Source organism: Lynx canadensis, chromosome B4 (genome assembly GCF_007474595.2).
Source record: "Lynx canadensis isolate LIC74 chromosome B4, mLynCan4.pri.v2, whole genome shotgun sequence".
NCBI classification, from domain to species: Eukaryota; Metazoa; Chordata; class Mammalia; order Carnivora; family Felidae; genus Lynx; species Lynx canadensis.
In genome coordinates, this window is record NC_044309.1 from 75,219,818 (window position 1) to 75,234,348 (window position 14,531).

General features: G+C 39.4%; 1 protein-coding gene and 1 long non-coding RNA gene across 2 annotated transcripts in view; one reads left to right on the top strand and one right to left on the bottom strand.

The window, feature by feature from the left end:
- Positions 1–24: 24 nt before the first annotated feature.
- LOC115518905 lies at positions 25–14,513 on the bottom strand. The gene is made up of 3 exons (XR_003970348.1): positions 14,408–14,513; positions 10,708–10,875; positions 25–340 (listed from the first exon to the last, which is right to left on the bottom strand). It is a non-coding gene; the product is annotated as an uncharacterized LOC115518905 (long non-coding RNA).
- The window catches only part of TEX49 (testis expressed 49), a 28,570-nt gene continuing 20,692 nt past the window's right edge, over positions 6,654–14,531 (top strand). Inside the window, exon 1 of the mRNA XM_030322491.1 lies at positions 6,654–7,001. Within this exon, the coding sequence (XP_030178351.1) occupies positions 6,923–7,001 (79 nt within the window). The 5' untranslated portion in view covers positions 6,654–6,922. The remainder of the gene's footprint in view (positions 7,002–14,531) is intronic.

A 14,531-nucleotide genomic window follows, 5' to 3' on the forward strand; every position in this document is an offset into this window, starting at 1 on the left:
TCAGCACAGAGCTGACTTCCATCCTCTGTCCCTCTCTCTGCCCTTCCTCCCTCTCAATTTTTTTTTTTTTTAATTTAGTGATTGCTATGTTCCAGGCGCACTATTGACTCTTCATTTAAAAGGCCCAATATCACTACCAAGAGATAGTAGTACTTCAGTCCTCGTTTGGTGGACGAATGAACTAAAACTCCTTCATTGTGGAAAGCTTCCACCTCCACATAACACACGCACAAGTTTGTAAGTCCTTGTCCTCCGTCGAGATATACTCCAGCTGAACGCACGGGCAAGATACTTAGCCTCTTTGTGCCTCTCGTATAAATGGAAATGGTAATAATAGTACCTACAGGTTGTGAGAAGGATTAAATGAAGCTATAATTAGTTAAAAGCCTTTGTAATAGTACCTGGATCATAGGAACATAGAAAACATTGATTAGATGTTATCATAGTGTTTATTATATTAAAATTGAGGGTAAGGACAATGCCTTCTTCATCTTTGTGTCCATAGCACTTACTTAGTGCAGTCCTGGCCCTAGTAGTCAATAAATATTTGTCAAATAAGTGCTCACAACACCCTACAATAAAGAAACGGGCTCGGGGAGATTAAGTAGTTTGCCCTACACACTACACTGCTTGTAAGTGTAAGTTTTTAAATCAAATCTAATTCCATAATTCTTTCCATTCTAGTAAACTGTATTCTTGCTTTTCTAAAACACTCAATTTGCCTTAATTAAATTGGTATAGATTTAGATCCTTTGTCTTTTATAATATTTTGAGTTTCACCATTTTAGACGTGGCTGTTCTCACTCAGTTTGATTCTAATTCATTCTCAGAAGTATTTCCTTCCATTTCAGGCCCTTCTCTGCCATCTACTACCTACAGTTAGCATTAGCGACATTTTACTACAGAAAAACTGAGGTTCAGGAAGATTTAAGTGACTTATTTCAGGTTATAACATTTAAAAAAAATGTATGATTTCAAACTTCTGATATCACAGACTTGTGTCTTTTAATAGAATAAGCATTTTTTCAATTATGTAGTCATTATATAATCTTTTAAACAGCCAAAATTATTTCTCCCAGAACCCTCTTGCCTGTTTCTCTGACCTGTGTTTGGTTCTCTATTTGATCCCTTGGATTAATGACTCCATTTTGAATTTGCTATCCTGGCTGAGTATACCAGTCTTCCAAGAAAAAGTTCTGGTATCTGCTAAGCTCTAGGCAATGCAGGTGGTAATCAATGCCTTGCTACCCAGGCATACAGAACTCAGAGAAAGGAAATATTCTTTGACTGAAGATAAATATTTGAAAGTAGGTAGCAATAATAATAATTGCTAAACACGAGTTTTGCATCAGGCCTGGATTCAAATCCCAGCTCTTTTTTGTTGTTGTTGTTAACCCTCAGCCATTTTTAAGTGTGCAGTTCCATAGTGTCAACTGTAATCACATTGTTATGCAACTGGTCTCTACAACTTTTTCATTTAGCAGAACTGAAACTCCATACCTATTGAACAACTCCTCATTTCCCTCTCTTCACACCTCTGACAACCCCCATTCAATATTGTGCTTCTATGAGTTTGACTGCTTTAGCTATCTCATATAAGTGGAATCATACAGTGTTTGTCTTTCTGTGACTGGCTTGTTTCACTTAGTATAATGTCCTTAAAATTCCCAGCTGTTCTTTTAACTAGCTGTGTGATCTTAAATGTTATCTCTGGATCCTGACGGGACACCATCTGGCACATAGTAGGTATTCAGTGCATGTTTATTGTCAAAATAATGTTAACCTTCAGGGCGTCTGGGTGGGTCAGTCAGTTAAGCATCCAACTTCAGCTAGGATGTCGTCTCACGGCCCATGAGTTCAAGCCCCACCTTGGACTCTGAGCTGACAGATCAGAGCCTGGAGCCTGCTTCAGAGTTGGTGTGTGTGTGTGTCTGTCTCTCTTTGCCCCTCCCCCACTCATGCTCTGCCTCTCTCTCTCAAAAATAAGTAAAAACATTTAAAATTAAATAAATAAATAAATAAATAAGTAAATATAAATAAAAAATAATGTTAACCTTCAGATAAGTTGCTCTGAAAGAACAATTGACAAAATCTTAAACCAGAGGAATTTTCCTTTTTTTCTCTTTTTTTAATTTAAATAGGACCCTATTTCCTATAAATGAAACCCATCAAGCTACTCTTCCTCATAACTAGATTAATCTTGTTCTGAATGTAGGATTATACCATACCGCATGGTTTGATCTTATTTTGCATTGTGCTTACAAATGTTGTATTTCATCCACATTGAACATTACCATCTACTACTGTTAAAACAGTTTCTTTCCAGGACCCCTGGGTGGCTCAGTCAGTTAAGTGACTCTTGATTTCGGCTCAGGTCAGTATCTCACAGTTCATGAGATCAAGCCCTGCATCAGACTCTGCACAGACAGCTCAGAGCCTGCTTGGGATTCTCTCTCTCTCTCTCTCTCTCTCTCTCTCTCTCTCTCTCTCTCTGCCTCTCCCTGCCCCCCACTCTCTCTCTCTTTCTCCCTCTCTTAAACATTTAAAAAAGAAATTTCCCCCCAAAAATTTCTTTCTAACATTTGTATAGTCTCCAAATTAAAACATGAAAAGATGGTGTGCCATTTGTAACTGTTCCTAATTCCACATTCAGTTGATGTCACTCTGATAGCTTGAAATTTGCCATGGTGTGTGGGTGTTCTGGTAAATTATTAACAACTAGCTATCCAGAAAATAATTATATGTGTACATATATGTACATAAGTTTATACATAAACTTACCAACATAAAAGATGTGTAGCACACAATTTCTAAAAAATAGAATATACAATCTTTATCATAAATTTCTTTTTTTTTAAGGTTTATTTAAACATTAAACCAATGTTTATTGAGACAGAGAGACAGAGAGAAACAGAGCACAAGTTGGGGAAGGGCAGAAAGAGAGGGAGACACAGAACCCAAAGCAGGCTCCAGGCTCTGAGTTGTCAGCACAGAGCCCGACGCAGGGCTCAAACTCAGGAACCATGACATCAAGACCTGAGTTTAACCGACCGAGTCACCCAGGCACTCCTACAATCTTTATCATAAATTTCTTATAGTCAGTTGATTCTCACAGAATACTTTAACCCAGTTTTGCTGAATTCTTTTTTTTTTTTTTAATGTTTATTTATATTTGAAGGAGAGAAAGACAGAGCATGAGCGGGAAGGGGCAGAGAGAGAGGGAGACACAGAATCTGAAACAGGCTCCAAGCTCCGAGCTATCAGCACAGAGCCTGATGTGGGGCTCCAACTCACGAGCCATGAGATTATGACCTGAGCCAAAGTTGGCCACCCAACCGACTGAGCCACCCAGGCACCTCCAGTTTTGCCAAATTCTTGTTTTAAGAACTAACCTGTGATTTCATTTGACAAATGAGAATAGTTTTGACTATTGGTTGACATTTTCATTTATGTTAATCAATAAAATAAAAGTGAAACAATGAGACTTAATGTTGGAACTCCACTTATTTTCAGTGACTTGAGCAACATTTTTGCTGACTTGGATAATAGTTTTTGAAAACTTGAAGAATCTTTCAATTTTTTGAGCTATTGACAATTTAATGGCTATAGACATGATATACTTTTTTGTGTTTATTTTTTTAATATCTTTATTTTAGAGAGAGAAAGAGAGAGTGGGGCAGGGGCAGAGAGAGGGAAAGACAGAGGATCTGAAGTATGGTCTATGCCAACAGGAGAGAACCTGATGTAGGGCTCCAACTCATAAACCGTGAGATCATGACCTGAGCCAAAGTCAGAGGCTTAACCAACTGGGCCACCAAAGTGCCCCAACATGATACACTTTTAAACTTAATCTACATTAACTTATTCTCTTATCGCTTTCTTAAGTCTAGTCAACAAAATAAATAAATCAAGCTTTTGTTTGTAGCATTTGCCAATTCTGTATTGTAAATTCTCCCATTATGGCCAATTTCAGGCTACAAATATGACATCACTGAGCATGAAATTGGGAAGAGATGAACACCATCACGTAGTATTTCCTCCGTATAGATAACAATAGACAGGGACTTCTGGTTTCCAATCTGATATGTAAAGAGCTTGGAAGTCATTGCCCCTGTTCTCATAACAACAAAAAAACATGAACAAACTGAAAATCAACAACGCTTGTTAGATCCAGCAGAGAACTGACATGACAGGGCAAACCTCCACCATAAAAACTAGAAAGAATCAGAAGAGGCAGAACAGAAACTCATGGCTTACTGGGAGCAAAAACTACTTTTGAAACCAGAAACTGATAGGAATACTTGGGCAGTTGACTAACTGCTGGAGACTGCACATAGGCTAGATTGAGAGATTGAAACAAAAACAAAAACTCCTGAGGGCCCCCACATTTTCATGAGTTTTACCTCCAGGAGCCCCATAGGTCTTACTCTGAAGATTGGAGAAAAATCCCCTCATCCTTCTGGCAGGGAGAGAGAAAAAATACTTGGAAATAGACCCAGAGCATTCAGTTCTCCTTAACAAAGGCCTGTCCTCAATGGTAGCTACTTAACAGAGCCTAACCAACATAGGAGAAGGAAAATAACCAACTCCAGCCTCCTCTAGCCTTCTGGTTTCACCTAAGATGGGGGTGGGGGAAGGGGATAAGTTAATAAGCATTTGTGAAGGTCAGTCCAGGGAGGACACAAACTCACTAAAATACTGAGACCTGACAGGATTATAAAACGCTTCCCCCGGGGCACCTGGGTGGCTCAGTCGGGTTAAGCGGATGACTCTTGTTTTCGGCTCAGGTCATGATTTCACAGTTCATGAGTTCCAGCCCTGCATCAGGCTCACCACTGACAGTGGAACCTGCTTTGGAATCTCTTTCTCTCCCTCTCTCTTTGCCCTTCCCCTGCTCATGCTCTCTCTCTCAAAATAAATAAACTTAAAAAAAAAAAAAACACTTCCCCAGCTTCCCCCTCTTATCAACACATCAGTAGATCTGTATAATAACAGGATTATAATGGAAGGAACTACAAATTCAGACCCTATTTACGGAGTCTGTAGGTAAACCCAAAGACAACATGGGAGACAGAGACATCAGAGGAAATTTTAGCCTCTGACAGGTATAGCCATAGCAAACAGGAAATACCAGCCTAATTCCCAAACAGATAAATATAAAACCCCCATTCCTTTTACCCAATATATCACATCTAACTTTCTACAAAAAGATTATAAGGCATACCAAAAGGTAAAAAGTACTGTTCAAGAGACAAAGCAAGCGGGGCGCCTGGGTGGCGCAGTCGGTTAAGCGTCCGACTTCAGCCAGGTCACGATCTCGCGGTCCGTGAGTTCGAGCCCCGCGTCGGGCTCTGGGCTGATGGCTCAGAGCCTGGAGCCTGTTTCCGATTCTGTGTCTCCCTCTCTCTCTGCCCCTCCCCCGTTCATGCTCTGTCTCTCTCTGTCCCAAAAATAAATAAACGTTGAAAAAAAAAATTAAAAAAAAAAAAAAATTAAAAAAAAAAAAAAAAAAGAGACAAAGCAAGCATCAGAACCAGACTTTTGATAATTTTGGAATTATCAAACTGGGAATTTAACTGACTAATATGCTAAGGACTCTAAAGGAAGAAGTGGACAACATGCAAGAACAGATGAGTAATGCAAGCAGGGAGGTGAAAGCTAAGAATCAAAAGGGAATGTTAGAGGGGCGCCTGGGTGATTTAATCGGTTGAGTGTCGGCTCTTGATGTCGGCTCAGGTCATGATCCCAGGGTCATGAATTCAAGTGCCACATCAGGCTCCATGCTCAGCATGGAGCATAGGATTCTCTATCTCCCTCTTTTCCTCTCTCCCACTCCTACTCTCTTTCTCTAAAAACAAAAAAAAAATTACAAAAGGAAATATCACATAAAAAACACTGTAATAGGGGTGCCTGGCTGGCTCACAGTCAGTAGACTTTTGATCTTAGAGTCATGAGTTAAAGCCCCATGTTAGGCCTAGAGCTTACTTCAGCAAAAAAAAAAAAAAAAAAAAAAAAAAAAACAACACACAACTGACGAACACCGTAAAGGAAATGAATGCCTTTGATGGGCTTATCAATACACTGGACACAACCAAGTAAAGAATCAGTGAGTTTAAAGATATGTCAATAGAAACTTCGCAAACTGAAAAGCAAAGAGAAAAAGAATAAAAACAATATCTAGATACAATACATATAAATAACTTCATAAGCCTATATATAATAGTACAATGTAGTATAGGAAGAGATGAGTTTTTAGTATCTATTACTTTTATTTTTAATATCATTTATTCAATTGTATGTTTAGATACTTTTTAATAGTGGCTTAACAATGAGCTTGCAAAATTCCTGAAAATTTAACAGGCAGCTAAAAACTAGTGTGAACTGATTGAGCACTCTGCTTGAAATAGCTTAAAGATTCATCAGAAGTACCATATTTACATTAAAATACTGTCGTTTCCATCATATGCTAAACACTATACTGAGGAAATTGGCATGTATTATCTCATTTAATTCTCAATCTATGAAGTAGAATCTAATCTCAATTTAATTCTAAATCTATGAAGTAGATACCATTGCCATTTTTAAAAATAAAACAGAGGCTTAATCTATTCAAAGATCCCAAGAATATGGCAAAACTAATATTTGACCCCAGGTCTGTGCTCTTTCAACTCGCTGCCTTCTGAAACTTACAGTACACATAAGACTGGGACAAGAAAAAGAGTAACTGGCACTTGATTCCTCCATTTTTCTGAAGTTATTTAGCCCACTCCCACTCCAGCTCTACATTGAACCCATAAATCCTGTCTCCTTAGATAAAGGGAGTGTCAGTCATAGTAATTCTTCAGGGCATTACCATGGTTACCAAACACAGAGACCAGTGCTCCAGCCTGGACATTCCAGAAGAGGACAGGGAGGAGCTAAGATGGCCTTCTTCAACTTATATCTATTGGGATATCAAAATTCCTTTTGGAACAAGAAAAGGGACACAACTAAAGAAACAAGTAAGGGGAATACAGGGTGGAGGAGAAGAGCTGGTGGTAGATATAGAAGAGCTTCTTCTTAGCCGTTTCTTTTTCTACCTTGTGTTAGAGCTTTATCCCCCACAATTAACAATTACTCTATAGTTAAAATTATGGAGTAGGGAGATTATCCATTCAGCTTCCCTCTTCTGTCATTTAATATCCATGTTGAGACATTCAGTTTGTTCAACGGAATAAATGTATTCTTATTCATTTGTTCATTTAGTTAACATTTACTAAGTACAGTTTTGTGCCAGGCTTTATATTGGTGCCTGGGGTAACAAAGATGGATAGGAGGTCTCTGCCATAAAGTGGCTGCTGGATAAAGATAAATATGCAAACAAAAAATTGGCAATATATTGTATGAATAAATTAAATATAGAATGCTGTGGAACTACAAAAGAGGAAGTACCTGATACTATTGGATTTGAATGAGCACAAGAGAATCCTTTAGAGAATACTTCACACAGGAAATGCTCCCAGAACTGAGAGTTAAGAGATGATTGGAGGTCACCAAGTAGACAAGAAGGGAATATTGCACAACGGAACAGAGACTTGAGAGAGAGCCATACTAAGTGAACTCCTTGGGTACAGATAAAGTGTAAAGAAGACACGTGCTGAGAAGTAAGCCTTCAAAACTTGTCAGGGGCCAGAAAATGGAGGATGCTGTTAGCCATGCTAAGAATTTTAACTTTATAGGGAACCATTGAAGGATTTTTAATAGGCAGTGAGTAAATACCCAATTGTATTATCTTCACAATGCCTAGTAATGCCTAATACATAATACACTATGTATTATGCAAGAATACATAATACAATTAATAAATACTGGTAGGTAAATAAATTAATAAATGATATTTGATCATCTCTAAAACAAGAAGTTAGAGGAGGCTTTGGAGGAAATGTGATAATTGGTTAAGGTCTTAAAAGATGAATTGTTGAAAAGCACAGAAATGGATGGGACAGGGCATTTCAGGAAAAATGGAGAACATATGTGAAGGAAATTAAGTGTAGGCAGGTAGTAAAGCAAAGTTTTATTGGGGTGAAGGGAGGGGGTAACTGGTAAGTATAAAGCACAAAGTTAAGGTTGAGAGAGACTAATCCTGTATAGGCCTCTATTGGCACTCTCTTTCCTCTTTCTAATGATATCAGAAAAGCTCTGTTTTTACATACCCACCTTTCAGGTATGGTTTGTACAAAGGGTCCCACTGGTGAACTCTAGAAATTCCTTAATACCCCTACACCACCCCTCCCCGCCTGGCCTCCACCCAGCTGTGTCCCAGCATTATGCCATGGGGCCACCATTGTCTCCAAATAAGGAGCTCCTCACCCTCTCTCAGAGAAACACATTTGGCTTAAGCCATAAATTTTCTTTGTTCCAGGCCAAAAATAGGCCTCTCCTGGCTGCTTCAACCCTGCCTGCCCCTACTAGATGGGACTTCTCACCATTGAGGGAACTAAGCCCCAAGCCTAGGGTTTTCCTACCCAGTTCGCTACCTAAACTCCAGTAAATAAGACCTGGTATCAATCCAAAGAGGCCTGAGTCTCATTTCTGATTAATTTCATCGTAGGCTAGGCAGAAAAAAAGACTTCACTTTATAAAACTGAAGTCCCCTATGGGGTAATAGAGATGTATTCTGTTATCATCTGCTTACCCAATATTTTTCATTCCAGTGGCAGACTATCAGAGGCTGTAGGCTTAGCCAAATTGTTGGCTTAAAATGTAAGGTTAGAAGGAAGACTGGACAGGAGTGCCTGGGTGGCTCAGTTAGTTGAGTATCCAGCTTCATCTCAGGTCATGATCTCATAGTTATAAGTTCAAGCCCCACATCAGGCTTGCTGCTGTCAGCTTAGAGCCTTCCTCGGATCCTCTGTCCCCATCTCTCGCCCCCCCCAACCTCTCTCTCTCTCTCTCTCTCTCTCTCTCTCTCTCTCTCAAAAATAAATGTTAAAAAAATTAAAAAAAAAAGACTGGGGGCGCCTGGGTGGCACAGTCGGTTGAGCGTCCGACTTCAGCCAGGTCACGATCTCGCGGTCCGTGGGTTCGAGCCCCGCGTCGGGCTCTGGGCTGATGGCTCAGAGCCTGGAGCCTGTTTCCGATTCTGTGTCTCCCTCTCTCTCTCTGCCCCTCCCCTGTTCATGCTCTGTCTCTCTCTGTCCCAAAAATAAATAAACGTTGAAAAAAAAATTAAAAAAAAAAAAAGACTGGACATCAGCTTTGTCACCCCTACAAGTTGTTTCCCCCTCCCCCCTCAATTTTACACCCTCATGCATGATTCCATTTAATTCTCTCAATATGCCTGTGAGGTAGGTATTACTATTCTCTTCTTATCAATAAGGAAACAGGCCCAAAGAGGTTATTAACTTATTTACCCAAGATCAGTGATAGAGCCGAAATTTGATTCCAAATTGTCAAACACATATTGCTCATATGTGGACTTTTTTTTACAAATATGCTACAACAGAAGAAAATTACAGAAAATTATACAGGTCTTTTGCTGTGAGCAGGCAACTGTACAAATGATTGATGATCAGCCTTTCTAGGAAAATCTGTTAACTCCTAAACCCTGAGTTTGAATGGCAGGTGGGCTATAGAGTTGTTCACTGTTCTCTAACAGGTGGTTCTCAAGATTGCCAAAAGCCTACCTACCATTCACTGGAGCTGAATGGTAACTTTTTGCTCAGCTAATGTCCAGAATTGTTGATTTGGGAACTCTTCTATGGAGTCAATGCCTTATAACCTTCTCTCATAGCCCCTGGGCAACTTCCCAAAAAGTTACAGTTCTCCACCCTCAAAGTGGTGTTCTGCAAGCATGGGAAAAAGTAACTGGGTGGGTTCCTTCTCTCTTTTTGTCTCTCTCTCATACGCACAGAGTCATTATTATGTGGTCTCTTATATGCAGATATCAAAACAATAGTTTGATGTTTCCTGTGCTTAAAACTCAAACTTTGCTGGAGTTATTGATGAAACCCAGTGATATAAGTCTATCCACATCCTATTACTCCAGAGAAAACTAGGATGTTTCAGTTCTGTGACAAGAATTTAGTGAAATCACCATTTGGCAAGGTAACTAGTTACCACTGATTCCATCCTTCCAGGAGGCACGTTAAACTAATTGTGGTCCATATAACCCTGGAGTGTGGCTAACCTAATCCATAAACTCCTGACCACCAACTACAGATCCCTGGTATAAACCTGCCAATATATGTCAAGCTAGTAAGCTTAGATCAATTAATAAATACTATATAATACAAGTTGAATATAATTACAGTTGATCTTTGAACAATGTAGGGGTTAGGGGCACTGATCCCCCACATAGTAAAAAATCTGCATGTAACTTTGGACTCCCCCAAAACTTAACTACTAACAGCCTACTGTTGACCAGAAGCTCTACCAAGAACATAAACTGTCCAGTTAACACATATTTTGTAAATTTATTATACACTGTGTTCTTATAGTAAATATGGGAAAGAGGAAATGTTAAGAAAATCATAAGAGAAAATATATTTGTAGTACTGTAATCTTCTTTTGTTGTAGTATATTTATGACAAAAAAAATCCACATATAAGTGGACCTATGCAGTTTAAGCCTGTGTTGTTCAAGGGTCAGTTGTACAGTAGACTCTTTTAGACAAATAGTTGGTCAAAGATTACATTGTAAATTGGGAAATCAAGAAAAGATACATACCTTATACATTTTAGTTTCACTTAATATGTGTAACTGTAGATTCACCAATTTTTTTGACATGGTGCCAATTCCATTTCTTTGAAATTGTGTCCATTGATGACTGTCATGCCTTTCTTTGCCCCTGCAATGCATCATCTATAATTTTCTTTTTTTTTTTAACCTTTATTTCTATTTGAGAAAAGAGAGAGATAGAGCATGAGCAGGGGAGGAACAGAGAAAGGGGGAGCCACAGAATCTGAAGCAGGCTCTAGGCTCCGAGCTGTCAGCAGAGAGTCTGATGCAGGGCTCGAACCCACGAACGGTGAGATCATGCATGACCTGAGCCGAAGTTGGGACGCTTAACCAACTGATCCACTCAGGTGCCCCTCATTTGGGTCTTTTTAAAGTGGAGTCAGGCATTTGCAAAGCAAACTTATTTTTCTTATGATTTTTATGATATTCTTCAAACCTTTTAGTTATCTTCCTCATGTGTAATCAGAAATACTTAAAACTTATCTTTGTAATTCTTTTTCAGAGTAATATTATGGGGCATCTGGGTGGCTCAGTCAGTTGAGCGTCCAACACTTGATTTCAGCTCAGGTCATGATCCCAGGGTCGTGGATCAAGCCCTGCATCGGATTCCGCACTGAGTGTAAACCTGCTGAAGATTCTCTCTCCCTCTGCCCCTCTCTCCTGCCCGTGCACGCTCTCTCTCTAAAAATTAAAAACTAAAACAAAAACAAAAGTAATGGTGCTAAAAGTTTATAATGAAAAATAAGAATCCCCTACTCTACCCTCTCACCTCCAGTCTCCAGAGACAAATTTTGAACTCTTCCAGTTGTTTCTTTGGTACTTAACCTTCCTACTTTTAAAGAATATGCTTTTATGGTATGTATTGATTTATCCATTTTTGGCTATGATATATTGCTTTCCTGTTATGATAGTTGGGAATTTAGCTTTCTTATACCATATACCCCGTGCTTCTCTTCTCCCACCCTGGTTTTTCCAGTATAGTTATGTCACAGTTTTAGGTTTGCCGTAGGCAAAATTTTCAGAATGACCCTCAATGAATCTTACCTTTGTATAATCCCCTCCCCTTTGAGTGTGGGTGGAACCTCTGAATATGATGGATAACACTCCATGATTGTTACTTTATATGGAGAAAGGGAGATTATCTGAGTGGGCCTAACCTAATCATATAAGCCCTTTAAAAGCAGAGTGTTTTCTCCAGTTACCAGCAAAAGAGGAATTCAGAGATTAGAAGCCCGAGCGGAATTTGACACATCATTGCTGGTTTTGAAAATGGAGGGGGCCACATGCCAAAGAATGTGGGTGGCATTTAGGAGCTGAGAGTGGTCTGGCTGACAGTCAGCAAGGCTGAGCCCTATAACCACAAGAAACTGAATTCTGCCAACAACCTGAATGAGCCTGAAAGTGTATTCTTTTTTGGAGCCTCACATAAGACCCCAGCCCAGCCAACACCTTAATTTTGGCCTGGTGAAACTAAGCAGAGGACCCAGTCAAGCCTGCCCAGACTTCTGACTTCTAGGACTGCAAAGTAATAAATTTCATACTGATGGAATTTGCTGTAGGTCTTTTTTCATTCATTGCAATAGATACTTCATGAACCTTTTCAATCCGGAAATTTGTGCCCTTCATTTCTTTTAATTTTTTTATTAAAAAATTTTTCTAATGTTTATTTATAATTGAGAAACAGAGAGAGACAGAGCACAAGTAGGGGAGGGGCAGAGAGAAGGGGAGACACAGAATCTGAAGCAGGCTCCAGGCTCTGAGCTGTCAGCACAGAGCCCAACGTGGGGCTTGAACCCACAAACCGCGAGATCATGACCTGAGCCCAAGTCGGATGCTTAACCGACTGAGCCACCCAGGTGCTCCCGTGCCCTTCATTTCTGGGAAACTGTCTTTTATTAATTTATTCTCTATTTTCTCTCTTCTCTCTTTTTGGAACTTCCATTTGTCAACTATAAATTCTTCTGAGCTGAGGGGCACCTGGGTGCCCCAGTTGGTTGAGTATCTAACTCATGATTTTGGCTCAGGTCATGATCCCAGGGTCATGGGATTGAGCCCCACTTCGGGCTCTGTGCTGAGCCTGGAGCCTGCTTAAGATTCTGCCCCCCCCCCCAAAAAAAAAGTAAATTTAAAAAATTAAAACAAAAAACCTTCTGAGCTGATTCTCTAACTCACTAATCATTCTCTTTATTTTCTTTGGGTTTTTAAAAATGCATTCCTTGGGAGATTCCCCAACTTTATCTTCCAACTTTCTGTGTTAATTATCTATTCTATGTAACAAAGTATCCTAAAACAGAGGCTTAACAAACATTTATTACCTCACTGTTTCTGTGACTCAGGGATCCAAGGAGCAACTTAGCTAGGTAGTTCTAGCTCAAGGTTTCTCATGTGGTTGAAAACAGGATGTCAGCAGGAGCTGCAGTCATCTGATGGCTACAGGCCTCAGTTCCTCTCTGGCTGTTGACAAGACACCTCAGTTTCTCACCACATGGGCCTCTCCATAAGCTGCTGCAGTGTTCTCACGTGGGAGGTAACTGCAGAGCAGGTGATCCAAGAGAGTAAGGAAGCCACAATGCCTTTTTATGACCTAGTCTCAGAAGTGACTATCACTTCCACCTTATTCTTTTTGTTAGAAGAAAGTCACTAAATGCAGCCCATGCTTAAGGGGAGGGGAAATAAGCTCTACTTCTTGAAGAAATAGTGAAGAAGTTGTGGACATATGTGGAAAACACCACACCTTTGTATCAGAACATTTTATCTTGGTTACTATATTTAAGTTCCAAGGGCCATTTTTGGTTATCTGGCTTTCCTTGTGCATATCTTTTCTCTTTTCTTCATGGATATTATACTTTATTTGAAATTCTGTTCCCTGCATTAGCTCCATCTCCTCTGAGCTATTTTTCCTATGACCTTTTTTTTCTCATTGATGACTCTTGTCAAACAATTCATGATCCTTGGCTCTCCATTATAATTTAAGAGTGAGGAACTAAAAGCTGACTAAAAGCCTATGGTGGGAATTGTCTATTGTGGCCTTCACTGTGAGCTTTCTTCTGGATAGCTACAATTTTTCCAGGAAGAATCGTATAATTGTTTCTCTGGGGCTTGGTTATAATGCTAGGACCAGGACAGGAGAAGGGAGTATTGAGAATCACACTTATGAGGATCTGAATTTTCACTTAATCATCAGATTTTTGGTCTTCCACCATATGCCATCCCTCACAGTGAACCCTGGCTAGGAGTGCAGTGCCTCTTAGATTCACTTTCCCCAAAGAAGTCTTTTTTTCCCCAATTTATTGAGATGTAATTGACATGTAACATTGTGTAAATTTAAGGTGTACAACATGTTGATTTGATTATATATACTGCAAAGTGATTACTACAATAATATTAGCTAACACCTCCATCTCAGTACATAATTACCTTTCTTTTTTGTGGTAAGAACGTTTAAGATTTGCTCTCTTAGCACCTTTCAAGCATATAAAACAGTATTATTAACTATAATCACTATGCTGTACATTAGATCCCCAGAACTTACTCATCTTAAAACTGGAAGTTTGTATCTTTCAACCAACATTTCTTTCCCCCACCCCACAGCCCTTGGTAACCACTATTTTACTCTGTTTCTATGAGTTCAGCTTTTTTAGATTCCATGTATGAGATCATAATATTTGTCTTTCTCTGTCCAACTTACCTTAGCATCATGCCCTCAGGATCTATCCGTGTTGTTGTTGCAAATGGCAGGATTTCCTTCTTTCTCATGGCTAAATAATATTCTACTGTACACATATATACACACACACCACATCTTCCTTATT